Source organism: Acinonyx jubatus, chromosome D1, assembly GCF_027475565.1.
Source record: "Acinonyx jubatus isolate Ajub_Pintada_27869175 chromosome D1, VMU_Ajub_asm_v1.0, whole genome shotgun sequence".
Taxonomy (NCBI): Eukaryota; Metazoa; Chordata; class Mammalia; order Carnivora; family Felidae; genus Acinonyx; species Acinonyx jubatus.
The window spans coordinates 48,038,829-48,066,743 of NC_069390.1; the positions used below are offsets into that span (position 1 = coordinate 48,038,829).

The 27,915-nt window shown below is 34.1% G+C and overlaps 1 protein-coding gene across 2 annotated transcripts in view; it reads left to right on the plus strand.

The window, feature by feature from the left end:
• SBF2 (SET binding factor 2) overlaps positions 1–27,915 on the plus strand; it is a 479,646-nt gene that overhangs the window by 247,059 nt on the left and 204,672 nt on the right. For both annotated transcript variants that reach the window (XM_027073170.2, XM_027073171.2), the window contains exons 7-11: positions 19,754–19,886; positions 21,153–21,261; positions 23,393–23,506; positions 26,322–26,399; positions 27,518–27,631. In XM_027073170.2, coding sequence (XP_026928971.1) covers positions 19,754–19,886; positions 21,153–21,261; positions 23,393–23,506; positions 26,322–26,399; positions 27,518–27,631 — 548 coding nt within the window. The remainder of the gene's footprint in view (positions 1–19,753; positions 19,887–21,152; positions 21,262–23,392; positions 23,507–26,321; positions 26,400–27,517; positions 27,632–27,915) is intronic.

Sequence of the window (27,915 nt, forward strand, 5' to 3'; positions counted from 1 at the left end):
AGGCGCCCCCTTTATTTCTTTTTTAGATAGTTTCTTGTTAGTATATAAAAATGCAACTGATTTTTGATTACTGTTGACTTTGTATCTGCGTCTTTACTGAATTAGTTTATTAGTTCTAATAGCTTTGTGGTAGGGTCTTTAGGATTCTCTCTATATAAGATCATATCATCTGCCAAAAGATACAGTTTTACTTCTTTTCTTATGTGGGTGCCTTTTATTTCTTCTTGCCTAATTGCTCTGATGAGGGTTTCTAGTACTCTGTTGAATAGAGTGGTGAGAATGGGTACCTTTGTTTTATTCCTGATCTTACTAGGAAAGTTTTCAACCTTTTACCATCGAGTAAGAAGTTAGCTGTGGGATTGTCATATGTGGTGTTTATTATGTTGAGGTACATTCCATCTATACCCAATTCGTTGAGAATTTTTATCATGAAATAATATTGAATTTTGTCAAATGCTTTTTTCTGCTTCTATTGAGATGATCGTATGATTTTTATTTATTTTTATTTTTTAAATTTTCATTTATTTTAGAAAGAGAGAGAGACAGAGCATGAGTGGGGGAGAGGGGAGAGAGGGAGACACAGAATCCAAAACAAGCTCCAGGCTCTGAGCTGTCAGCACAGAGCCCAATGTGGGGCCGAAACCCATGAACCATGAGATCATGACCTGAACCGAAATTGGACGCCCAACTGACCAAGCCACCCAGCTGCCCCAGTCATGATTTTTAAATCTTTCATTCTATTAATGTGGTGTATCACATTGATTTGTGTATGTTGAGCCATCCTTACATGCAGGATTAAATCTCACTTGATGATTGTGTGTGGTCCTTTTAGTGTGATGCTGAATTCAGTTTGCAGATGTTTTATTGAGAGTTTTTGCATCCATTCATCAGGGATATTGGCCTGTAGTTTTCTTTTCAAATAGTGTCCTTATCTGACTTTGTTATCAGGATAATGCTGGCCTTTATTAGTTTGGGAGTGTTCCTTCCTCTTTAATTTTTTAGAAATTTGAGAGGAATTAGTATTGATTCTTATTTAAATGTTTGGTAGAATTTACTAGTGAAACCATGTAGTCCTAGACTTTTCTTTGTTGGGAAGTTTTGATTACTGTTTCCATCTCCTTACGTATTATTGGTCTGTTTGAAATTTCTATTTCCTCCTGAGTCAGCCTTGGTATAAGCTTTTTTATATGCATAGTTTCTTTTTGCTTACCCAAATTAACCTCAGCCAGTTTTTCATTAACTATTATTAGGTCAGTTTTTATGTTGATTGTCTCTAATACTAAATATCGACATTATTAAAAAATTATTAAAATAGCCAGAGTTTTTTCTTCAGTTTATCTTATAAACATTATTTTTACTTTGTATATACACATCCTTAAAATTTTGATTATAGCTGTAACTTTTGGTTCAGAAAGTTACTTCTATTTTTAAATTTTTTTTTTAACATTTATTTATTTTTGAGACAGAGACAGAGCATGAACAGGGGAGGGTCAGAGAGAGAGGGAGACACAGAATCTGAAACAGGCTCCAGGCTCCGAGCTGTCAGCACAGAGCCCGACGCAGGGCTCAAACTCACGGACCGTGAGATCATGACCTGAGCCAAAGTCGGACGCTTAACCGACTGAGCCACCCAGGCGCCCCTATTTTTAAATACTTTAATGGGAAAATTTTGGTATTCTCTTTTGTCTTCCCCTGGAAAAGCTTCTGTCTATAATGCTATATAATTATTCCTGAAGTGACATTAACTTTTACAAGAATATCAAAAATAATTTATGTTCCTGAAATAGAAAGATGAAATGCCAGAGGAAATAATGAAAGTTTAGATTGTACAAAATATTATTTTTACATTAATACCTTTAAGAATATGTTGAGGGGCACCTGGGTGGCTCAGTCAGTTAAGCATCCAACTTCAGCTCAGGTCATGATCTCGTGGTTTGTGAGTTCAAGCCCTGCATTGAGCTCTGTGCAGACAGCTCAGAGCCTGGAGCCTGTTCAGATCCTGTGTCTCCCTCTTTCTCTGCCCCTCCCCTGCCTGTACTCTGTTTCTCTCAAAAGTAAATAAACATTTTAAGAATTTTAAATAAAAAGAATATGTTGATTGGTTAATTTACAAACCATATATTTTATGCATCAACTGTGGAATGATTTTTGTCTTTTTACCTTAAGTGATTGAAATATAGTACCTTGGATTATGTTTCTGTTTTCACTCATTTTTTTCAGTTTATTCATGTAACATTATTACTTGTTTTTTGTCTTCTTAATTATAATGGCAAGAAGTTAAGTAGTCATTTTCTTTCTCAATATATGTAGTTAAAAAGAATAGTTGGAGAATTTGAACACACAAGAGTTTAGACCATTACTGTGAATGGCATATTGTGCTCTATATATGGAAAAGGAGGAATTAGGAGATCTAATGTTTTATTAGATCTATGACTAATCATTTTTTGACAGTTTGAATATCAACTCCTTTCCATGGGGATTTGAAACAAATTAAATCTTCTCACTGATCTGTTCTGGAGCAGTTTTTTGAAGGAACTACTTACCATGTGTAGTCTATTCCAGAGGCCTTAGGATCTTTCGGGAAAACAGTTCAAATTTAATTTTTTGTAATAAATAGCACAAAGAATAAAGTCCCTATAATGCTTACCTGCAGGAGTATTTGTTTTTAATTTTTTTAATGTTTATTTACTTTTGAGAGAGGGAGACAAAGTGTGAGCAGGGGAGGGGCAGAGAGAGAGGGAGAAAGAGAATCTGAAGCAGGTTACAGGCTCTGAGCTGTCAGCACAGAGCCCATCAGGGGGCTTGAATTCACAAACTGCGAGATCATGACCAGAACTGAAGTTAGATGCTTAACTGACTGAGCCACCCAGGTGCCCCAGGAGTATTTTTTTTTTAATTAAATATTTACAAAGTCAGTAACATATGCCAGGTTCTGTGCTAGTCACAAGTGATATAAAGATGAAAAAAGTCATAGCCCTTACCTAGATATACTTTTAACCTAATGGAGAAACATACATATTTTAAAAACTGTATTACAGTATAATTAATGCAATAATAGGAATACCAAGAACTAAGAGAGATACCTAGAGAGATACCTTACTAGCTAGACAAGAGGATGAAGGACATTCCAGGTAGAAGGAAGAACATAAGCAATGGTATAGAGCCATAAAATGTCTTCATGAAATAGTAAGAGGTTTGATGAAGTTTGAGTATAGGGTTGTAGGAAATAGATTCTAATCAGGAAATTGATTGCTTTTCTTTTGAAAGTTAAAGATTAAATTTATGCTAGTTTTGTAAAGGAAGCCATTTTTAGGTTACCAAAGACTGATAGTCAGTGATCAATGGAGTGCTTGTTGACTAGTGTACTACCCTTGCTGGAATTACACATAAATAAAGCATGTGGTGGCTACATGATATAATTTGAGGACAGTTCAGAAGAATCCTGGTTCAAAAATGTCTTCTCCATTTTCCTTTTATGGTGTTTAAATGCTATATTAAATAGTAATCTCTATCTTTGTATTTAGTTATCCTTTAATGAGTGTAAATGTTTTGAGGCAAGATAGCCACTAAGAGTTATCCTTCATTGTCATGAAGTTCTCTTGTCTAAAATTTCATTTTACTCTTTTAGCACTCAGAGATTTAATATTCTTTGGCTACTCCAGCATTTAAGTATGCAATTTACGAATGATGGCAGGATAAATTACCCTCTCTTTTGTGCTCTGTAGCACTTTGTACATATCTATATTCTGTTACTTTTAATTATTTACTTACCATCTTCACTGAACTGTGAACCCCTGTTTCAGCCTGCCTCAAATTTCTTTGTCCATCCCTAGAGTTTGCAATTTCTTATATATCTCAGCAGCTTGATAAAGGCTTAATAGTGGAGGAAAGAAGGAAAAAGGAGAAGAAAGGAAGAAGTTTTAATTAAAAGAGTTATTTCTGCCAAGGCAATTCCTTCCTGCTTGATCCTTGCTTTATTTTGTTCTGCAATTACTCAATATATTATCCTTCCCCTTTGTTTGCTATTCTATTCCCAAGACACCTTTTGCTTCCTGCTTCTTAAATTTAGACGTTAAAAAGATTTTAAAACTTGATCTATCAGAACAGGCACAGACTGGGAATCTGGGCCACTTGGGATTGGAGTAATCTGACGTGATTACCCCAGTCTCAGAATCAATTATAGGGTTATAAAGAAAAGAAATGTGCTGTACCTTTTTACAGTTTTGGTTGAAATGGTCATTTATGTATTGTTACTTGGGATATTCACAGTTTTAGAATTGAATTATTTGTGGTCATATGTATTTATTAATTCACTTCTTATATTTAAAGATTACCACATTGCTAAGCTCTATTTATAAGCCTGTAAAGTATATTTAATTCATGTCACACTTAAGGGAGTAATCCTATGTTCATAACCACTAAAAATATACCCATGTCCCATGTATGGTTGCCCAATTCAGTTACATTTTTAAACCATTTTTTACTTAGAAGATTTTCATTTCTAACATATTTGGAAATAATGTACTATTTGTAATGTATTAAACATTGCCTCTCAGTGATAGTTATAAACTAACATATATGAACCTATATACAACTTTAGTTAATTTGTGAAGGTAGCAGTTTTGTTTTTCTTTACTGCTATATTCCCAGTGCCTGGAACATGGTAGATTCTTGACAAATATTGATCAAATAAATGAGAAATCTCCTTTCCTTGACTTTTATTAAGTCAGGATCATTATTATATTGTCTTCTCCGTTGTGGATTTATATAAAAGAACTGTAATAAATTGTTTAAGGTTTCCTGAAATATATTCTGTCTTAAACCACAGCCTTCAGTTCCTCAATATGCCATTTGAAAGCTGAGACATAGTGTTCTACCTATGCAACATATTATTATTCAGAGAAGGGGATAATTTCTGGAGAAAATTTTTTGGTGTTTTCTTCAAAACAGGAAACAAATAGATTTGTTAATGTTTGATGCTATGAATTCTAGAACTTCAACCCCTAAAGAAAAGTTAAGAACAGGAAGTAATTTTTCAGAATGTTTTACTATTTGAATAATCAACAGGATGTATGTGAACCATTGTACTGAAATCAGTAGTAATTATCACTAGAATATTTGTTTGTCTTCTCTACTGTTATTGTGCAGCTTTAGATGGACATTAACTACTAAAGACGAGGAATCAATTCAAGACTATGTAGCAAACTGGTTATGACTTGTAGTTCAAAGAAATTTGAATTTCTAAATAATTACACAGCTATAAACACAGCAACAAACATTGCTAGTTAGGATTAAAAACAATTTCTTAAAATATTTGAGATTGTTAATTATCTGAATTTAAGAAAGCATGTGATATTCAAGAATACAAAAAAAAATTTTTAATGTTTTATTTCTTGAGAGAGAGAGAGTGAGAAAGCACATGAGCTGGGGAGGGCAGAGAGAGTAATTAATCCGAAGCGGGCTCCATGCTGAGAGGAGCAAGCCCGATGCATGGCAGACTGGGAGATCATGACCTAGGTCATAGTTGGCCGCTTGACCAGCTGAGCCACTCAGATGCCCCAAGAATACAAAATTTAAGTAATACTTCAGTTAGGGATGGGTAAATTATTTGTACATATACACAATATTATTTTCTGGATAATGGAAAACTTCCCCTTTAAGTACTAGAGTATTGTCCCTAACTCATTTTTAATGTAAATCCTAATATAAATCTTGTGTTAGTAAGTATAGTGTAATATTTCCTCCTTGGTGTCCTAAACTGGTTGTTTTTACTGATATAAGTGGTTAAAGTCCCTTAAAAACTGAATACCTGCTTTCTTCACGATTTATCTAGTACTAAATGATGCTGACTATGAATTTTATTTTCTGATGATCAGAACGGATTCTTTTTGTGGGAGATGGGGGGAACATTGCAGAGAGTTCAGATAGGAGTGGAGAGGCAAAAGTTCTTCCCCAGAGTCTTCAGGAAAGAAAGCCGGATTCCTTCTCATGGTATTCAGATTCTTTTTGAACATGCCCTTGAGAGAACTACTTATTGGTCTTATTGTCTTTTCCTCCTCAGCCCTGTTTATTTGCACATGGTTTTCTGTCAGCTTTGAAAGCCTGTTTCTCCTGTCTCCCTAACTAACTTCTGCTTATTCTTCAAAATCCAGCTCAAGGATCGGTTCCTTTGGTGAGCCCAGTATAAATCATAGATATCTGTGAAAGATGAAAGAGGAAGATAAAAGAGCCAGTGTTAGAGTGGTACATTCTGATATCACATAAATGAGAAATGCTTGACTGGCTTTTGTCAGCTTTAAAGATGGAAGGAGGCCATGAGCCAAGGAATGTGGGCATTTGCTAGAAACTGGAAAACCCCAAAATAGGACTTCTGAACATTAAGACCTGCTGAACTTCATAGTAATATGTTTGTGTTTTTTAAGCAAATGCATACTTTAATCATAATTCTAAATTACTTATTTTCACATTTATATAAATGTTTCCATAAACCAAGAAAAACTGAGCTAATAAGTATTATACATTTAATGGTTAATATGCTTCAAAGAGTTTTTCTTGAAAAGTGAGCAGGAGTTGGTTGAAATTGTTCCCACAGATATAAAGTATCTGTTAGTATTTTTATTCATAACAAATTCAGATCTAAGCTTTCTGAAAAGCTGTATTACCTAATACCATAAGAAGGATGACTAAGTACTTGACAGCCCCCCTCTTAAGCACTGACTTAACATAAAGAAATTATTTTAAGAAACAGCCTCCCCTGCACCATCCTCACCCCTGTTTTATTTACAGTACAGAGACTAATATTTTTGCAAAGCATTCATTTAATCATGAAATGTAGACAGATGCAATGGTATCAAGGAAAAGAGCATTTAGTACCTTTTCACTTTATTAAAGGTTTTGACAATGAGAGCCTTATAAAATGTCATGACATTCAGTTTGCTATACAATAAACATCTGTTAAGTAGGAGACATATGCCATATTATAAAACCATTTTAATGATTAAAATAATTCTGAATTCTTACTATAAAAATATTTGGCTAAAATATGAAACATCTTCGTAATAAAACTGACAATGTGCTTAAGTAAGATTTCAGAAATGTCTCCTGGAAAAAATGGGAATGTTTCCTTTTGCCAGATAAACTCTGAAAAGTTTAGGTGCCATAAACAAGACAAAACTAGTAAGGAATATCCTGTTACTAGAAAAGAACAGCATGTAATGTGGACTTCCTCCATGTCAAAGTGACAACCACTTAATGACAGTGACTTATTATACATAAAAAAATAGAATATAAAAGATAATATGTGTTGTTCTAAGCCATTAAGTTTGTGGTAATTTGTTACAGCAACCATTGAAAACTGATACGACCACAGAGTTTTTTTAACAAAAATTTTTGTTTGTATTTATGTATGTTTGTATGTATGTTTATTTTTGAGAGAGAGAGAGAGAGCACGAGCAGGGAAGGGGTAGAGAGAGGGAGACACAGAATCCAAAGCAGGCTCTAGGCTCTGAGATGTCAGCACAGAGCCCATTGCAGGGCTTGAACTCACAAACTGTGAGATCATGACCTGAGCCAAAGTTGGACACGTGACCAACTGAGCCACCCAGGCACTCCGATTTTTTGTCTTTAAATACTTTGACTCAGAACAGATGCAGTAAAGTGGTGCAGAAAAGCCTCATGTATACATCATTCATATTTCCCCAAATAATATTTTATGTAGTTATAGTACATTATAACAACGAGGAAATTGATTTGGGCACAATACTATTAATTCAGGGAAGGAGTGACACTTCTCTGAGTAGACTTTTTATATAGATTCCACTTCTGGAAGTATATGTAGGTCTTACATATTCAGAACATAATACTAAATCAGTCATGATGGAAGAAACAAAAAAAATATATTAAAATTGAAAGTGTATGGAAACAAACTCCACTGTCTTTCAAATGAAGAACCTAGCCACACTGAAAAGAAAAACTAATTAAAGTAACTTGCATACACAGTTTTGATTAACTTCAGTTTTGGACAGGTTTGAGGAGAGAATTACATACAAATCATGTGGTGTGGTGTTTTGAGTTAGAATGGCTGAGGAAATTTTGCAACTACTTTATATGTAATATAAGATTTAGCAAATGGATAAATATGTGTATGTTATTACTGTCCAGGGTTCTCACTGGTGGAAGGCACACACAAATATGTGTTGGAGTCAGTGGGGAGACCCTGTAGGAATGGATTGGAATTAAAAGTAATGGTGTGGACACAGGATTTTTCATGTATATGTATCTGTCTATATGCATGTATATATGTTTATATATTTGTGCATATATATATGTGTACATGGATATATTTTTTATGTTTGTCTACTGAAGTGACTCAGGAACAAAAACTCCCAGTAAAAATGATCTAACATTACCCTAATACTCAGAATCTTGGTCCTTGTTTTTTTTTAATGTTCCTGTTTAAATTCCAGTTAGTTAACATACAGTGTAATATTAATTTCAGATGTACAGTATAGTGATTCAACACTTCTATACAATACCCGGTGCTCATCACAAGTACACTCCTTAATCCCCATCACATATTTCACCCAGCTCTCTACCCACTTGCCCTTTGGTAACCACCAGTTTGTTCTCTGTAGTTAAGAGTGTTTCTTGGTTTGCTTCCCTCTATCTTTTTTTCCCTTTGTGCATTTGTTCGTAAATTCTACATATGAATGAAATTATATCTTTCTGTCCTTCTCTGACTTATTTCACTTAGCATAATACTCTCTAGCTCCATCCATGTTGTTGCAAACAGCAAGATTTCATTCTTTTTCATGACTGAGTAATATTCCAGTGTGTGTGTGTGTGTGTGTGTGTGTGTGTGTGTGTGTGTGTGTGTGTATGATATGCACACCACATCTTCTTTATCCATTTATCAGTGTATATTGGGCTTTCCCCATAATTGAGCTATTATAGATAATGCTACTATCAACATCAGGGTGCATGTATCCCTTGAATTAGTATTTTTGTATCCTTTGGGTAAATACCTAGTAATATAATTGCTGATAGTTCTATTTTTAACTTTTTAAGGAACCTCCATACTGTTTTTCTAGAGTTACTGCACCGGTTTGCACCCTAGTGTAAGAGGGTTCCCGTTTCTCCACATCCTTGCCAACACCTGTTGTTTCTTATGTTAATTTTAGCCATTCTGACTGGTGTGGGGTGATACCTCATTGTAGTTTTGATTTGTGTTTTACTGATGATGAGTGATGTTGAGCATCTTTTCATGTGTCTGTTGGCCATCTGGATGTCTTCTTTCAAAAAATATCTGTGTGTCTTCTTTTTTTTAGCGTTATTTTTTAAAATTTACATCCAAATTAGTTAGCATATAGTGAAACAATGATTTCAGGAGTAGATTCCTTAATGCCCTTTACCCATTGAGCCTATCCCCCCCCCAAAACCCCTCCAGTAACCCTCAGTTTGTTCTCCATATTTATGAGTCTCTTCTGTTTTGTCCCCCTTACTGTTTTTATGTTATTTTTGTTTCCCTTCCCTTATGTTCATCTGTTTTGTCTCTTAAAGTCCTCATATGACTGAAGTCATATGATTTTTGTCTTTCTCTGACTGACTAATTTCACTTCTCTATGCGTGTCTTCTGCCCATGTTTTAGGTGAATTATTAATTTTTGAGTGTTGAGTTTTGTAAGTTCTTTATATATTTTAGATACTAACCTTTTATCAAATATATCATTTCCAAATATCATCCCCCATTCTGCAGGTTGCCTGTTACTTTTGTTGCTTGTTTCCTTTGCTGTGCAGAAGCTTTTATTTTGATGAAGTCCCTATAGTTTATTTTTGCTTTTTTGTTTCCGTTGCTTCAGGAGATATATCTAGTAAGAAGTTGCTCCAGCTGGATGTCAAAGAAGTTATTGCCCCTGTTCTCCTCTAGGATTTTTATGGTTTCAAGTCTCACATTTAGGTCTCTAATCCATTTTAAATTTACTTTTGTGTATGGTGTAATTAAGTGGTCCAATCTCATTCTGTTGCATACTATGGTTCAGTTTTCCCAACACCATTTTTTGAAGAGACTGGCTTTCTCTTGGATAACTGGATATTCTTTCCTGCTTTGTCGAACATTAATTGATCATACAGTTCTGACTTCACTTCTGGGTTTTCTGTTCTGTTCAATTGATCTATGTGTCTATTTTTGTGCCAGTACCATACTCTTTTGATTACTACAGCTTTGTAATATAACCTGAAGTCTGGAATTGTGATGCCTCCAGCTTTGCTTTTCTTCTTCAAGGTTGCTTTGGCTATTCGAGGTCTTTTGTCATTCCATACATATTTTAGGACTGCTCTGTGGAAAATGGTGTGAAAAATTCCCATTTTGATAGGGATTGCATTAAATGTATAAATTCCTTTGGGCAGTGTAAACATTTTGACAATATTTGATCTTCCAACCCATGAGCAGCATGGTATGTTTTTCCATTTCTTTGTGTCACCTGCAGTTTCTTTCATCAGTGTTTTATAGTTTTCAGAATACAGCTCTTTCAATGCTCTGGTTAAGTTTATTCCTAGCTATCCTATTGGTTTTGGTGCAATTGTAAATGAGATTGATTCCTTAATTTCTCTGCTGCTTTACTGGTGTATAGAAATGCAACAGATTTCTGTATGCTGATTTTGTATCCTGGGACTTTACTGAATTTGTGTTTCAGTTCTAGCAGATTTTTTTTAATGTTTATTTACTTTTGAGAGAAAGAGAGAGACAGAGGTGTGAGCCAGGGAAGGACAGAGAGAGGGAGACACAGAATCCGAAGCTGGCTCCAGGCTCTGAGCTGTCAGCACAGCTGACATCTCTTCATCTCTTGTTACAGCCTTTAATTTAAAGTCTAGTTTTTCTGATTTAAGTATGGCTACTCCAGCTTTCTTTTGACCTCCAATAGCATGACAGATAGTTCTCCATCCCCTCACTTTGAATCTGAAGGTGTCCTCAGGTCTCAAATGAGTCTCTGGTAGACAGCAAATAGATGGGTCTTGTTTTTTTATCCATTTTGATACCCTATGTCTTTTGGTTGGTGTATTTAGTCCATTTACATTCAGTGTTATTTTGAAAGATATGGGTAGAGTCATTGTGATATCTGTAGGTTTCATGCTTGTAGTGGTGCCTCTGGTATTTTGTGGTCTTGGCAACATTTCACTCAGAGTCCCCCATTAGGATGTCTTGTAGGGCTGGTTTAGTGGTGATGAATTCCTTCAGTTTTTGTTTGGGAAAACCTTTATCTCTCCTTCTATTCTGAATGACAGACTTGCTGGGTAAAGGATTTTTGGCTGCATATTTTTTCTGTTCATCACATTGAAGATTTCCTGCCATTCCTTCCTGGCCTGCCAAGTTTCAATAGATAGGTCTGCTACTACCCTTATGTGTCTACCTTTGTGTGTTAAGACCGTTTATCCCTACCTGCTTTCAGAATTCTCTCTTTATCCTTGTATTTTGCCAGTTTGACCATGATAAATCGTGCAGAAGATCAATTCAAGTTACGTCTGAAGGGAGTTCTCTCTGCCTCTTGGATTTCAATGCCTGTTTCCTTCCCCAGATCGGGGAATTTCTCAGCTATGATTTGTTCAAGTATGCCTTCAGCCCCTTTCTCTCTTCCTCTGAATTCCTATGATATGGATATTGTTCTGTTTGATTGCATCACTTAGTTTCCTAATCCTCCCCTTGTACTCATGGATTTTTTAATTTCTCTTTTTCTCAGCTTCCTCTTTTTCCATAATTTTATCTTCTAATTCACCTATTCTCCCCTCTGTCTCTTCAGTCCACGCTGTGGCTGCCTCCATTTTATTTTGCATCTCATTTATAGCATTTTTTAATTCATCACGACTATTTCTTAGTCCCTTGATTTCTGTAGCAATAGATTCTCTGCTGTCCTCTATGCTTTTTTCAAGCCCAGCAATTAATTTTATGACTATTATTCTAAATTCTTGTTCAGTTATATTGCTTAAATCGGTTTTGATCAATTCGTTAGTTGTCTCTACTTCCTGGAATTTTTTTTGAGGAAAATTCTTCCGTTTCCTCATTTTCGCAAGTTTTCTGTCCCTTATGCGTTTTAAAAGCTTGTGTGCTCTGCACCTGTGAGCACTGTTATATTCAAGGAGGGTCATACACTGTCTAGAGCCTGGCCCTCAGGAGGTGTTTTTTCGGGGATTGTTACTTGCTCTCTGTTGTGACTTTGGTTATTTTATTACCTTACTCACAATAATATTTTGTACCCTCCACCAGGTGTGCTTTGATTTGTTCCTTGGAGTAGCCCTGTAAAGGAAAACAGACAAACAGGAGACAAAAACATGCAAACACACAAACAAATAACACAAACAAACAAATAAACAAAAACAAAAACCTAAAGACTAAAAACAAAAAAAACCCAAATTATTTCCTTGTTTATGTTTTGTTTAGATGATCTATCCATTGATGTAAGTGGGGTGTTAAAGTCCCCTACTATTATTGTATTATTATCAGTATTCAGAATAGAAGGAGCAATAAAGTTTCCCAAACAAAAACTAACAGTTTGTAACCACTAAACCAGCCCTGCAAAAAAATATGAAAGGGGACTCTTTAAGTGCAAAGTAGAGACCACAAGTGACAAAGATAAGGAATGATTAGCAAAAATCTCCAGAAAGAATGACAAAATCAGTAAAATAATAATTTAAAAAAGGCTATATATATGTGTGTGTGTGTGTATACATATATATGTGTATATGTATATATATATATATATATATATATATATATATATGTTGCTTTGAATGTAAATGGATTAAATGCTCCAGCCAAAAGACATAGGGTGACAGAATGGGTAAAACAATAAGATTTATCTATATGCTACCTACAAGCGACTCTTTGTAGACCTAAAGACACTTGCAGATTGAAAGTGAGGGGGTATAGAATCATTTATCACACAAATGGATGTCAAGAAAAAAAAAAAGCCAAAGTAGCAATACTTATATCAAACAAAATACTTTAAAACAAAGACTTTTAATAAAAGACAAAGAAGGGTATTATATAATCACAAAGGGGACAATCCAACAAGAAGATATAACAATTGTAAATATTAATGCATCCAGCATGGGGGCACCCAAATATATAACACAATTAATAGCAAACGTGAAGGAACTAATTCAGGATCTTGGTCTTTAATACCATACCTCACAAAATAGTGCCAGGACTTCTTAGAGAAATTGCTGACCTTAGGGCAGGGACAAGGTAGTTATAATATGAGCCTGGATTGTTTTGTTAAGCCAGAAAGTAAGAAAAAACTAGGAAAAAAACGTGGGTTCATGTCACAGGGCACAAGAACTAGGTTAAAGTCATGCCCACTGTCTAAATCTAGGACTTGTTTAGCACAAAAAATAGTTAAGTTAGTAATGACTTTATAGAATGTTGGGATTAAAAATAGGAATTCATGAGTTCAAACTGATAGGGGATACACAAATAAGCATGTTAGGGAGGGATAAATGAGGAGTCTACTAATTGCAGAATGTTGGGTGCTAACTGGTGGATGTGGAAGAAGTGCTGGATTTGGAAAATCATTTTATAATCATCATAGCAAAGTCTGATTTTTGCAGTAATTATCAGTAGATGTGAAATCTAGGCAGAAATTTGGGGCATCTGGGTGGCTCAGTTGGATAAGTGTCCCATTTCGGCTCAGGTCGTGATCTCCCAGTTCATGAGTTTCAGCCCTGCATTGGCTTCTCTGCCGTCAGCACAGAGCCCACTTCAGATCCTCTGTCTCCCTCCCTTTCTGCCCCTCCCCTGCTGTGTCTCTCAATCTAAAAACTAAATAAACATTTTAAAAAATAATAAAAAATAAATCTAGGCAGAAATTTTGGTGAGGAGCAAGATACTTGCATGGCCTAAAGTGTCAGACCACAGATTGCTTGTTAGTTGCAAGGAAAAATGTGAAATATCCATTAGAAAAATTGGACAACATTAAGTAAAAATTTAGGTAAGCAAAACTGACATCACCAAGGACCACATGTCTGCTTATAGCAGTATAAAGAGATGAGCAAATCTCTTCCCCAAAGAACCAGTATGAAACTAGACAATAATTGTTGAATACAACTATTTCAGAGCTCTAAAAATTGACCAGAAGAAAACAAATTTAGAAGCAGTTATTCACGCTTGTATTTTGGGTAAGAACAGTAAAAATCTGCAGCATTCTTAGCTGAAGTTGCTACCATCTCCCTCACATTTCAGCTCTGTCAGTAAGAATGATAGTTTCTTCCAGGGCAGAGCTGGCCATATAACCAGCAGCTTTGCTGCCAAATAGGACGGAAAGCTTAAATCCACATCATTGTCAGTAACAGTAGTATTGAACACAGTAGGAAATGAAAGGCAAAAAAACCCTCTAATTCTGCTTGTCTAAGTTACAATCCTATTTGGGACTAGTGGCACACCTGCCAGAAATTTAACAGAGAAATCCTGAAAATAAGTCTTAGAAGGCCTACCTGGAGACTCTGGACCAAGAAGGCAACAGAGGAGGCTCCTAAATTCAATCCTTTCACAGATACATCAAATGCACAGCTACACACAGAGCAATTCTCTCTGAGAGAAATCCAGAAACTGGTTGAGTAACTCCTATACATTGGGCCCTTGACAAATACACACATTGAAATGGGTAGGAAAGATTAAGATACATTTTTGCCATAAACAGCACTCCTTGCAGAATGCTATATATCACAGAGAGAAATCTCAACTCCCAACTACAACTTGAAGAGTGAGGAGTTTGGATCACACATCTTGTACCCCAACTTTTAAGGCTCCTGCCCAAGGGATGGGTCTTCCAAATTCCTAACTCTGTAAGTCAGCAGAGCTTTTGTTCATGAGTCTCACAGGACTATAGTAAACACACAGGCAGTTTTTAATGGAGTTCTGGGCACTCACAGCGACTATCCCTCCAGAACTCATTGCAGAGGGAGCTGCCAAAAATGCCCATCTCCCACTGTTTCTCCCAGCTACTTTACCAGTACCTGTCTGGAGATTCAGCTTCTAATTAGCACATTTTCAGGTGCCCGCTGCTGTCTTTACCAGAGCCCAAAACAAAAAGACTCACTTCAGCATTTAAGACACACATTGACTGAAGGTCAAAGTATCTAAAAATATATTCCATGCAAATAGAAATAAAAGTAAAGCATGGGTAGCTATACTGATATATTAGACATAATAGACTTTAAGCCAAAAACTGTAATAAGAGATAAAGAGGTCATTGTATAATGACAAAGTGGTCAACTCATCAAGTGAATATAACAATTATGTTTATGTATGCAACATTGGAGTGTCTGAATATATAAAGCAAATGTTAGCAGATTTGAAGGGAAAAATAGACAACAAAACAATAATAGTAAAGGACTTCAGTACTCCATATTCAACAATGGGTTTATAAGCAAACAAAATCAATTAAGAAAAATAAGACCGAGATGACACGTTAGACCAGATGGACCTCGTAGGTGTATACAGAACCTTTCATCCAACAACAGAACACACATTCTTCTCAAGTGCACATGGATCATTCTCCAGGGTAGATCATGTGTTTGGTCACAAAACAAGTCTTAATAAATTTAAGAAGATCAAAATCATGTAAAGCATACTTTCCAACCAACCATAATGGTATAAAACTTAGAAATTAATAAGAAAATTTGAAAATTCAAAGATATATAGAGATTAAACAATGTGCTCCTTAACAACCAATGGGTCAATGAAAAAGTCAAAAAGGAAATCAAAAACATCATAAGACAAATGAAAGTGGAAATACAACATACTAAAATTTATGGGATGCAGCAAAAACATATCTAAGATGTAAGTTTATAGCAATAAATACCTACATTAAGAAAAAGGAAAGATCTCAAATATATGCAGGCTAACTTTACATTCCAAAGAACTAGAAAAAGAGCAAACTAATCCTAAAGTTAGAAAGAAATAACAAAGATCAGAGCAGAATTAAATGAAATAGAGTTAAAAAGGCAATAAAAAAGGCCAATGATACTAAGATCTGGTTTGTTTGATTTTTTTTTGAAAAGAAAAACAAAATGACAAATCTTTAACAAGACTAAGAAAAAAAAGAGAGAAGCTGCAAATAAAATCAGGTATGAAAGAAAAGACATTACAGTTGATACCACAGAAATGCTAAGGACCATAAGAGAGTACTATGAATAATTACATGCCAACAGTTAGATAACCTGGAAGAACACATAAATTCCTAGAAACATACAACCTACCAAGACTGAATCATAAAGAAATAGAAAATCTGAACAAATAATTACTAGTAAGAAGAGTGAAGCTGTAATCAAAAACATCCCAGAAAGAAAACTTCAGGACCACCTGACTTCACTACTGAATTCTACCAAACATTTAAAGAAAAATAAAATACCTATTCATTTCAAATTCTTCCAAAAAAAGTAGAAGCAGAGGAAACATTTCCAAGCCCATTTTATGAGGCCACAATTACCCTGATATCAAAGCCAGATGTAGACATGGAAGGAAGGAAGGAAGGAAGGAAAGAAGGAAGGGAGGGAAGGAGGAAGGAAGGAAGGAAAGAAAGGAGGGAGGGAGGGAGGAAGAAAAGGAAAGAGAAAGAAAGAAAGAAAGAAAGAAAGAAAGAAAGAAAGAAAGAAAGAAAGAAAGAAAGGGAGAGGAGGAGAGAAAGGAAAAGAGAAAGAAGGAAGGAAAGAAGGAAGCAAAGAAAGACAGAGGGAAGGAAGTAAAGAAAGAGAAAAAGAGAAATGAAGGAAGGAAGGAAGGAAACTACAAGCCAAATCTCAATGAATATAGAGGTAAAAATGCTCAACAAATATTAGTAAATCAAATTTAACAACATGTTAAGAGGATCATATACTGTGGTCAAAGGGGATTTATTCCTGGAATGCAGTAATGTTTCAACATAAGCAAATCAATAAATTGTTCTCTTTAAAATGGTTATTTTATGGTGTGAATTCTACCTCAGTAAAAAAAAAAAAAACTTGTTAATATTGTGATAATGTTCCATATTGAATGAGACTAAAGAAACGCAACAACTAATTGGAATATCTGATTCCAGAACAAATTATGAGTGTAGAGAAAACAGTTCTAAAGAACATTATTGGGGGCAAAGCAGTATTGAGAAAGAACAAAACTGGAGGTATCACACTTTCTGATTTCAAACTATACTACAAAGCTATAGCAATCAAAATAGTCTGGTATTGACACAGAAACATGTAGAACAATGTAATAGACTAGAGTCCAGAAATAAACCCATGCTTATATGGTCAGTTAATCTACAAAAAAGGAGGCAAGAATATACAATGGGGGAAAAGACAGTCTTTTCAATAAATTATATTGGGAAAACTGGACAACTGCATGCCAAACAAATGAAACTGAACCACTTTCTTATACCACATACAAAGATAAAACTCAAATAGTTTAAAGACTTAAACGTAAAACTAGAAACCATAAAATTCCTAGAAGAAAAATTAGGCAGTAAGTTCTTTGAAATTGGTCTTAGCTGTATTTTTGGATTTGTTTCCTCCAGCAAGGGCAACATATTTTTTGGCAACATTTTTTCACATTTATATACTTCCTATGTAATTTTTCTCAGTCTGAGACTTGTCCTCATTTTTTGTTATTTTTTGACAGAAATTCTCAATTTAAAATTATTGAATTTATCAATCTTTTAATTTATGACGTGTGTTTTACACTTTCCCTATCTGAATTTATAAAGATATTCTCTGATATCTTCTAATGAAAGTTTTAACATCTTTTTATAGTGACTCCTGTCACCATAGAGTCACCAAGAGAGCTTGTCAGTTCAGTGAAACATTTTTGAGTGTCTGCTATATAGTCAGTTCTTGGCAGGAGGGGTATAGCAATGTATAAGGCCCAGTATTATCTTTGAGGGACTCGCATTTTAATGAAGGGGCAAAAAGAGCGAACAGGGGCGCCTGGGTGGCTCAGTGGGTTAAGCGTCCAACGTCAGCTCAGGTTATGATCTCATGGTTTGTGAGCTTGAGCCCTCACAGAGCCTGCTTCAGATCCTCTATCTCCCTTTCTCTATGCCCCTCCCCTGTGTACTCTCTCTCTCTCTCTCTCTCTCTTTCTCTCAAAAATAAATAAACATAAAAAAAAGAACATGAATATAAGAAGCAGAGATATCAAACTGAAAGAAGTGTTCTGAGAGCTGGGTTAGTTTAATATTGATCACACAAAGGTGGGAGGCAGTAGCTGGGTTGGAAATCTGGAAGTAAGACCATAAAGACAATTTGGCATGGAGCTCAGACCTAGTCTGGTACGTCAGGTGTCTTCAAACAGTTTTAGCATCGGAATCCTAACTTCAAAGGAAATTAATGGTAACAACTATAATAATTACAATAGTAATTGCAACAATAATCATAATTTCAGCTAATATATCTCTATATATTATTTACCATGGTGCCATGCTGAGAACTCTATGTATTATCTCATTTCTTCTTCATAGCAACCCTATAAGATAGGTTTTGAAATTATCCTCATTTTACCAACTGAGGTTCACAGAGATTAATATATAAAACTGAAGCAAAGCTTCTCTTAATAAATTGCTTCTGTGGAACAGAGTATACTTGAAAATCACTACCCAAAAGGATGGGAAGATACCAAAGAGATTGAGGCATGAAAGTGACATAATCAGATTTGTATTTTATGTCCATCATGCCGGAGAATAGATTTGAAATGAATAAGGACTGGATTAGAGAAACTAGTTATGAAACTTTTACATTAGTCAAAATGAGATAAAATTTAAAATGGAACTATAAGTTCAGGTGTATCATATGGGATAAGCTGGGAGTGATAAAAGAGGATAATGGGCAGTTACTAATGGGCTAAGAAGATATCTGCATGCCTCATGTGAAGGGACAAGCTGTAGTAAAGGGAGATAGAGGAAGTATTTTACCTTAGAAAACTAATGGTAACTCTTGATTTAGTGGGCCCATGTAATTAAGGTTCAACTGTTAATTTAAGGATGATTTGTTAATAAAAAAGAAAATAAGAAATGATGTAGTTTTTTAACTTCAATTTGGTATGTTTGAGGCTGTATTTTCTAGCATTGTCACTAGAAAAAATAGGGCTTATAAATTCTGGGGACTTATAAGGGGATAAAAGAAGGTCCATTTCTATTAATCATTTAGAAATGGTAAAAAAAGGTAGAACAAATAAAAAGTATTGAATAAGATATTATATGTATATATAGAAATAATTGCAATAAATATAAGTCAATTAAATGATCTCTTTAAAAGACAAAAGTTGTCAGAATGGATTTTTTTTTTAATGCCAACTGTATTTACAAGAAGTAGAGAAAGGTTGAAATGAAAAGATGGAAAAAGACATACCAGGAAAATTTCAACAACACAGCTGGTGTGGTTATATTAACATCAGACAAATTGACTTTAAAGGGGAAAAAAGTTATTTAACATTGCCAGAATCTAAAACAGGGATTTAAGTACAGTCCTTGGAGATGAAGTTGAAAAGAAGGTAATAGTGTATTTCCAAACAACTGATATGTTCACTGAGTGTTACACTGATTTGAAGAATAAAGACAAAATGAAAGTTTGGGAAAACAAATACCCATAGATTGTAGGAGTTTATAGTTTAACCAAATAGTTTTCTTTAGAGCTTTAAAAAATATTGGCTTTTTCATTCCATGTCATTCTTTGTCTGTTTGTTGGCATCACATATAAAATTAAATGCATTTGGTAAGCATTTGCTCTTGTGTTTTCAGGAATTCAAAATGTCCTCAGCCTCTTCTGTGCAGTTCTCACAGAAAATAAGGTTCTCTTCCATTCTGCAAGTTTCCAGAGACTTAGTGATGCTTGCAGAGCCCTGGAATCTTTAATGTTTCCTCTTAAATATAGGTGAGGTTTTCTACTTGGTACTTTAATTTATTCTGAATTCTGCATTACTTATTGATGATTAGTTGAAATGTCATAGCACAATCAATAGTTTTGAACCACAAGGGCATATTTTACAAAGTTACACTGTACACATGATTCTGATGGAAATCTAACCTAGAATTTGGAAAATTTCCAAGTTGTTCATTACTGAATGTTGATTAATTTAGTGGAAAAAATAACTTGCATAGTATTGTCAGCAACATTTAATTCTCTCTGAATACAATTGGTGATAAAAGTCTTAAGTTAGTTCTGGTTATTTGATATTAAAGACTTATTAATTTTTAGGAGTTATAATGGTATTATGTATATTTAAAAAGATACCTTACCTTTTTTTAGATATCTACTAAAGTATTTATGTATAAATGATATGATGTCTGGGAGTTGCTTCAAATAATACAGTAGGGGAGAGAATGAAAATGGGTAGAAACATACATGTAACCATGCATTGGTAATTGTCAAATCTGGATTGGATACATGGGGTTTCATTTTCCTTTTTTCCTCTTTATTTTCTGGGGGACACGTTAAAACTTTCCATAGTAAAAAGTAAAAACCAAAACAATCTAAACAGTGATGCTTGATAGTGTTATGAATAAAATATTTTATTCTAATATACTGTTTATCAATTTGATACTCATAACACTTAGGATCTTAAGTCATACAAACTAGAAAAAAATTTAGACTGCCTCCATATTTTATTTAAAAAAATTTTCTTTCTTTCTTTTTTTTTTTTTACTATGTGCCTTTCTTAACCCCTAGATAAGAGAGCATTCTATGCCTTAATTTTTGTACTTTGCCATTCTGATTGAATTCAAACATCAAGTACAAAAAATGGGATTTGAATGATTGTTTTGTTTAGACAAATCATCATCATTATTGAGGGGGAGAGCCCATAAGGGAGTCACTGTTACCTCCTGATGTCAGATTTTTATGTAAGGAAAAATGTTTTCAAGCAAGATGAATAAACCTAAAAAGACTGCTTACCTCAGAGGGATAAGGGATAAGGAAGCTGTCCTGGGTTCCGTTTACTTTATATCTTGTTATACCTGATCATCTCTTTCACATGAAAATTTGTTTAAATCTTTCTTTTTAAAAATTTAATGTTAATAACCATGAGAATATTAATGATAATGTAGGTAATCTAAAATTCATACTGCATAAAGATAAAAGAAAATACGTTCATATTACAGAAAAACAAATATATCTCACATATTCTTTTATTATTTCCAGTTATCCTTATATTCCCATTCTCCCGGCTCAGCTACTAGAAGTTCTAAGTTCCCCAACACCTTTCATTATTGGAGTACATTCTATCTTTAAAACTGATATCCATGAACTTGTAAGTATTCATCTTTAAATTGCCAGTTAATGAGACTAAAAGCTTATCATATTTATTTGAATCCTATAACATTTCACCTGATTTCTGTTTTCAGATCTCTTACATTCCCAATAGAAAAGATTGGCTGGAAGAAAAAGCATCACTGAAAAATATAAATATTAATTTTTTTTCATAGCAAGTATGGAAGATCTACAAAATGAATTTATTCATATTTAAAATGCCCCTTTTTGGCATACTAATTTTATCTTCTGTATTCTTCATCCTACATATGAGAAAGGGAGATAAAATAATCCATTAATTAGTATTTTACTTATACTTTGTCATGAGTGCTTTAATATATTCATGTTTTGAAGTGAGGTCTGGGTTAATGCTGAATGGCTAGTAGCTAAAAAGCAAAAAGTATTTGCAAAAGAGTGAAGGCTTTTAGTGGAATACAAGTTCTGTATGAGCTCCACCAAATTATTCTATTCTTAATGCCATATGAAAAGAAATAGCAAAGAAGAAAAGAAATACTGTATATTTAAGCCAGTGCTGGAATATTGTGTTTACTTCTCTGTACTGAACTTAATTAAGAGGGATTATAAGAAAATAATGTGCTTCGGAGAGGAACATCCAGGATTGTCAGAGTATAGAAACCATATCCTATGAGACCATTAAATTTTCTCAGGTAATATCCTGGTTCTGTTTGATAGCTAAAGATAAATATTTAAATGGCTGTTGTAGGAAGGTTCACTTTTTGTAGCTCTAAAAGGCTGAAGTAGAATCAATGGGTATAGTGGATATAAAAAGAAATTTCTCCTTAGTATAAAAGTTTTCAACTATGAGAGCTGACCAATGATGAAAAATGGGGTGCCTTACGTGAGGAATGTATGCTCAAGCACAGTAAGTGGAGTGCAAAGAACAAATTCCATGACACTTCAGGGAGTTTAAGAAAAATATCTTTACTGAAAGGTTGGGCTATATGATATCTATGATCCACAGCTTCTTAAGATTTTGTAATCCTACTTTTGTTTTAGTTTTAAATGCCAACAAAGATGCAAACTCTGTTGGTACTTACATATAGTTACAATTGTAGTCAAAGTATAGGTGTCATTAAAACTGATAAAGTACTATTCAACACTGTAATTATAAACGGGACCCTCATTCATATATTAATTACTTTTCCTTTCTTTATATGTTGGTATCTATTTCCTATTTCGCTGTGATATCAGCATATGAAAATATGTGTAAATCAATAAACATAATCAGTAAAACCTACTTAGTACTAACTAGAAGCATACTGATCTGGTTGAAGGTCATTTTTTCCCACTAAATATAAACAGTTTCTGGAGGTAGGACAAGCCAAGTATTTCCAAAAATAAATTTATTAACTTTTAATGTATAAATTAGGATGAATTTTAAGCCTCTTGTCAGCATAAGAACTTCAACAGTATTGGCTGGTTTCTCTATTACATTTTTATGTAAGTTATTTTAAAATAGACTGTTGTAAAATGTAAAAATCAGTTTCTTTCTGAAGCACCCAAATGGTACCATTTTGGTGTATACCAATTGTTTTGTTTGTTAACTCTTGTAATAAGTACTGTATTATTTAGGATATGGCTAAACTACTATGCCAAAGCATCCAAAATACAGTGGTTAAAACAAAATGGAATTTTACTTAACACTTAGGCAGCAGTCCCTAGTGGTATTCCATTATGCCAGACCAGCTTATTCCATGAACTCATTCACGTTCTAAGCTTCTTTCCCTCTTGTTTGTACACCAAAAATCCCCTCAGCATTGTCATAATCTGAATATTCAAGGTTGGGTTGTTAACCAGTTCATAGTTTCAGCCATAGGAAGGAAAAGAAGAGCAAAGGAGAGCCTTACTCCCCCTCTTTTGAATGCCTGAAGTGTACACATCACTTCTCACATTCCATCATCAGAAACTTAGTCACATGCCACACCTAATTTCAAAGGCAGCTAAGAAAACATGGTAGCTGGGAAGTCATGAACCCAACATTCTGTTCCTATGGACAACGAAGAGTCTCTTCTACACCTGGTTCTTCTTATTTTGAATTAATGAAGGCCAAATTAATTTCCTTAACAACAAATACATTTTATTAATTATTGATTAATTTTTATCTCCTTTAGCTAGATGTAATCATAGCAGATTTGGATGGAGGCACTATTAAAATTCCTGAATGTATTCATCTCTCTTCCCTCCCGGAACCACTTCTACATCAGACTCAAGCAGCTCTTTCTTTGGTATGACATTTTTAACAGTAATTTTCTTTTGATGTAAATGTAAACTCAGATCATTGGAATTAGATAACATTAGCAGTGTAATTACTTTAAAAAGAGTTGTGTGTTCTTAAAACATGAATATATCCTCAGAATATTTAGAATAGAATTCTTTACTGGATATTTTCTGAAGAATATACTTTAAATCCTGACTATTCATTTGTTTTACATTCACTGTTTCACTCGGCATATTTATTTAGTAGTTAGTATATACTGAATACTGTGTTAGGTATTGGAAACACACCAACACACCTGTGAAAATAAGACCAGACTCTGCCTCAGAATCCCTGATTTCCCTAGTGCCTCTAATTGGAAGATAGCACTTCTTTTTCCTTCAGCCTCCTTATTGACATCCCATTCCTTTGGTAGATGTGCTACTTGCAAAACAGTGTGATATTGTCCTGCCAATATTTTCAAGTTACTACAGAAAAATGTAACTTATTGATAGATTAAATATCCAGCATTCTTTGGAATCAAGTTTTAATAAGTCTTGTAGCTTTGGTGTTTCTCACCGACACATTTATGTTTTTGTAGTTATTTTACTTTAGTTGATTTTGTTTTCAACTTTTTTAAAGTAAACTCCATGCTGAACAGGGGGCCTGAACCAATGATCCTGAGCTCAAGAGTTGTGTGCTCTATGGACTAAACTAACCAGGCACCCCTTAGTTGATTTTTAAAAGCATGGCATTTTATTTTACCAACAAAATTTTAGGTGCCAATTTATTCATCATCAGAAAATTGTAACTTAGAAATTCTTCATTACTTTCAAGCCATTACTAGAACTAAGGCCTTCATATTCTTGAATAATATTCCAATCTGAGCTGTTTAAAATAAAATTTCCCTTAAATAGGAACTCAGAAGTCTAGGATTACCAGGAAGTATTTTATTCTTAGAATATTGTCAAATTAGTATTAATCCTTATATTGTTAACTGGTATGTGTGAGATGTGAACATTTAGAGAAGACTGACATTTCCTAGTGTAATCTAGAATACAAGATGTGATAGAGTAATAAGAGTACTAGTGCAGGACTCCGGAGACTTAGAGTCCAGTCTGCATCTTACCACTTGATACTACTGGGCAAATCACATTCCATCTCTAGGCCTGTTTCCTGGTCTGTCTCTGTAGGAGAATGTTGTATGCACAGGATGCCTAAATGACTGTTTACCAAAGTCAAGGATGGATATGATTTGGGATCATATGTGGCAACCTTTGTTATTTTAATAGTTATGTATTTATCATAATATGTATTAAAAATAGCATATAAAACCTATGTTTTCATAGATGATATTATCCAATAAAATACTAGATTTCAATAGGTGAGTTGATTTAAAGACAATTGAAAGAAAAGTACTAAGTACATTGGTGGTATATGGATAGAGCAGATGATGAGAAGGTAGTATTTGAGTGATTGAAAAAAAGTTTAATGTTTCTAGAAATCATAATTAAGTTTCTAAATCTTATATATGATTACTTAATAATAATATTAATAGTTATTCAGGGATGAAGTACCAAAATGAACAAATACTAACATTTTAGTTCTTAAGTCAATGGCTCCTGATAGAAATTCTGCTGCACACTGATATACCTTAACCTGCAACACCTGTGCCACCAAATTTGATCAGTGAGTAAAACTTGTTTTTGGTAAAGCTGTGTATACCTGTTTTTGTGGTTGTCAAGCACAGTGGTGGATTGGGTGGTACCCTGTAGTACCATAAATAAGACATGAGAACACAGTGTACTGTCAAGCTAGAACCAAAAAAATCACATTTGATTAACTGAGTGGGAGCTTTGACACACAAGAATATGAGCTTCATTTGGTTAGTAAATAACTGTAATCAAAGGGCAACACAGTTGAACTGAGTAATAACCATGGATGATTTTCTAGACATGAATTATACTGTATTATTATACTGCAGTAATGATTGGGTTATTGGTTATAAATATTGTCAATATTTCAGCATCATTTTTAAGTATTTTTATGGGTCTTGTCATCAATTATAAGTATACTACCAAAACCTGAGTATTTGGAAATGATTCTGTAAAGACAAAAATTTGCTGCCTACTAATGTGATTTCATCTTTTTCTCTGTGTTAAGTCCTTCATAGATCTTTCTTACCTACCTGCTCCCCAACCTGTTTTTCTCTGAAGCCTAACTCAAATATTACCCTGTTTTGAGCTTTCTCTAGGTTGAATTAATTGTACTTTATGTTTCGTATATTTTTCTACATATATTTGTAGTACTTGCACGTCGCATTATATTTTTACCCCCTCTCGACTGTGAGGTTCATCAACTATTCACTTTCCCCTCAGTATTTCTGTTAATTAATTAATTTTAAGTACATTAATAAACCTAAAAACAGATGCTTGCTTAACATTATCAACTATATAGACAAATCACTCTGCCCTAGTCTGTTCCCTTCCCAGAGGTAACTAATATTTTATAGTTTAGTATATATTCTTTCAGAACTTTACATTTTCATTTTGTATATTTAATCAGTGTGTGTATATACAGTTTAAGGTTTGTTTTCTTTTCAAATAAATGAGACCCTACTTGTGTGTGTTTTTTTAGAATATGTTTCTTCATCAAATATTTTATCTTAGAGATCTTTCCACAATAGTACATGCAGAGCTGCCTCAGCTAATTGCATTGTGTTTCATAGAGGGAAATATATTGTAATTCATGTACTGATACTTTTTCATCTTAATGCTCCAAGTAGGTTAATTAATAGCTTTTACTGGTATTAAGATTTTGTATATAATCAAATTTCTTTGCTTTAGATTCTACACCCAGATTTGGAAGTAGCAGATCATGCTTTTCCCCCTCCACGAACAGCTTTATCCCATTCAAAAATGCTGGTAAGAAATTTAATATTTAAATTTGATGCTTTTAAACAGAGCTGTACTTTTATTTGTATGGCTGTTAAAGAAGCTGAATATAGTGAGAGTCAGATGGACAGCCTTGTAAAAAGTGTACTGAATTAGAACTGTCACTGACTGATCTTGTGACCTGCTCTCTGAGGAGCCACAGGGTGGCACATTGACCTGGAGGGAGTAGAGTTGAGACTGTTGCCCTGAGGAGGCAAGAGTAAGTGTGGGATAAAAAATCAGAACATAGGTTATGACTTGGAAAACTATGCCAAGTATCAAATCGAAAGGGTCAGGCAAGGATAAAAGGGGGAAGCTTATAAAAAATGGATACACATATTGTTGACAATGAGAGAATCAAGTTTGAAGAGTGAGTGGATGAAAATAGTTTCGATTAGAAGCCATGGAAGAGTTAGTATATAATACAGTCTCCTTTTAAATTTTGCCCATTGCATTTCTTAGAGTTGAGCTTTATGGCCAAGAAGAAGCCTTATAGAACTGGACACCTTTGATAAGTTACTTAAGCATTCTTTAGCATTTCCATCCATTAAATAAAGGATTGACCAAATAAATCTGTAAGTTTCCTTATAGTTCTAAAACTATGATTTTATTAAAACCTCAATTATCAAAACATAGTTTTAAGTCATACCTTATTAATATAGGAATAGATTTTTATAAATTGGATAAACTTTGGAAGAATTTCATAAGCTTTTAAAATATAGTCTTTTGAGATTATTTTCTTTTATATTTGTGACTGTAATTCTTTTGATGGATGTAAAAATCAAATGACTTAGGAAATATGTCTTTCTCTAACATGGTGAAAGGGTTAGACTTTGTGACTTTTTTCCAAGAGGAAAATTGGATACACTAGGAGGCAAGCTTTGTTTGGTTCACTTGTAAAAAGAACTATTTAATAGCCTACTTTGTTCAACAATAGAATGGGCTAGATGCCCACCACTCAGGGCTGCCACAAATAAGACTTATGTGTAGGAAGCACAGACAGATTTATTAAATAACCTCTCAGATTCTTTTCAACTTTTTGTCTTTGTGATACTGCATTTTTTTAAAGAAATTTCAGTTACCTAACTTGTTTCGTCTTATATTTTCAGGATAAAGAAGTACGTGCAGTTTTTCTTAGATTATTTGCACAACTTTTCCAAGGATATAGATCATGCCTACAACTTATAAGAATTCATGCAGAACCGGTAATACATTTTCACAAGGTAAGATGATACAGTACCAAAATGCTGTATCTGTCTGAAATGTAGCCTCTCATTTAATGAAACAACTTGGTTGTCTTTTTCTAGCCTTGTATTTTGACCTTAGTTTGTTAAACGAAGGTCATTCTTCAATCTCTGCTTTGTGTGATTTTATGGTAATTTTTAATAACGCTATGGAACTGACATGTTTGTCTTTAGAGTTTGTTAATTTTAAGTTGGTTTTTCTTTTAAAATTGAGTGTTAATTTTTTGTTTCTCCTGCTTTGTAGACAGACCCATTTTTATTTT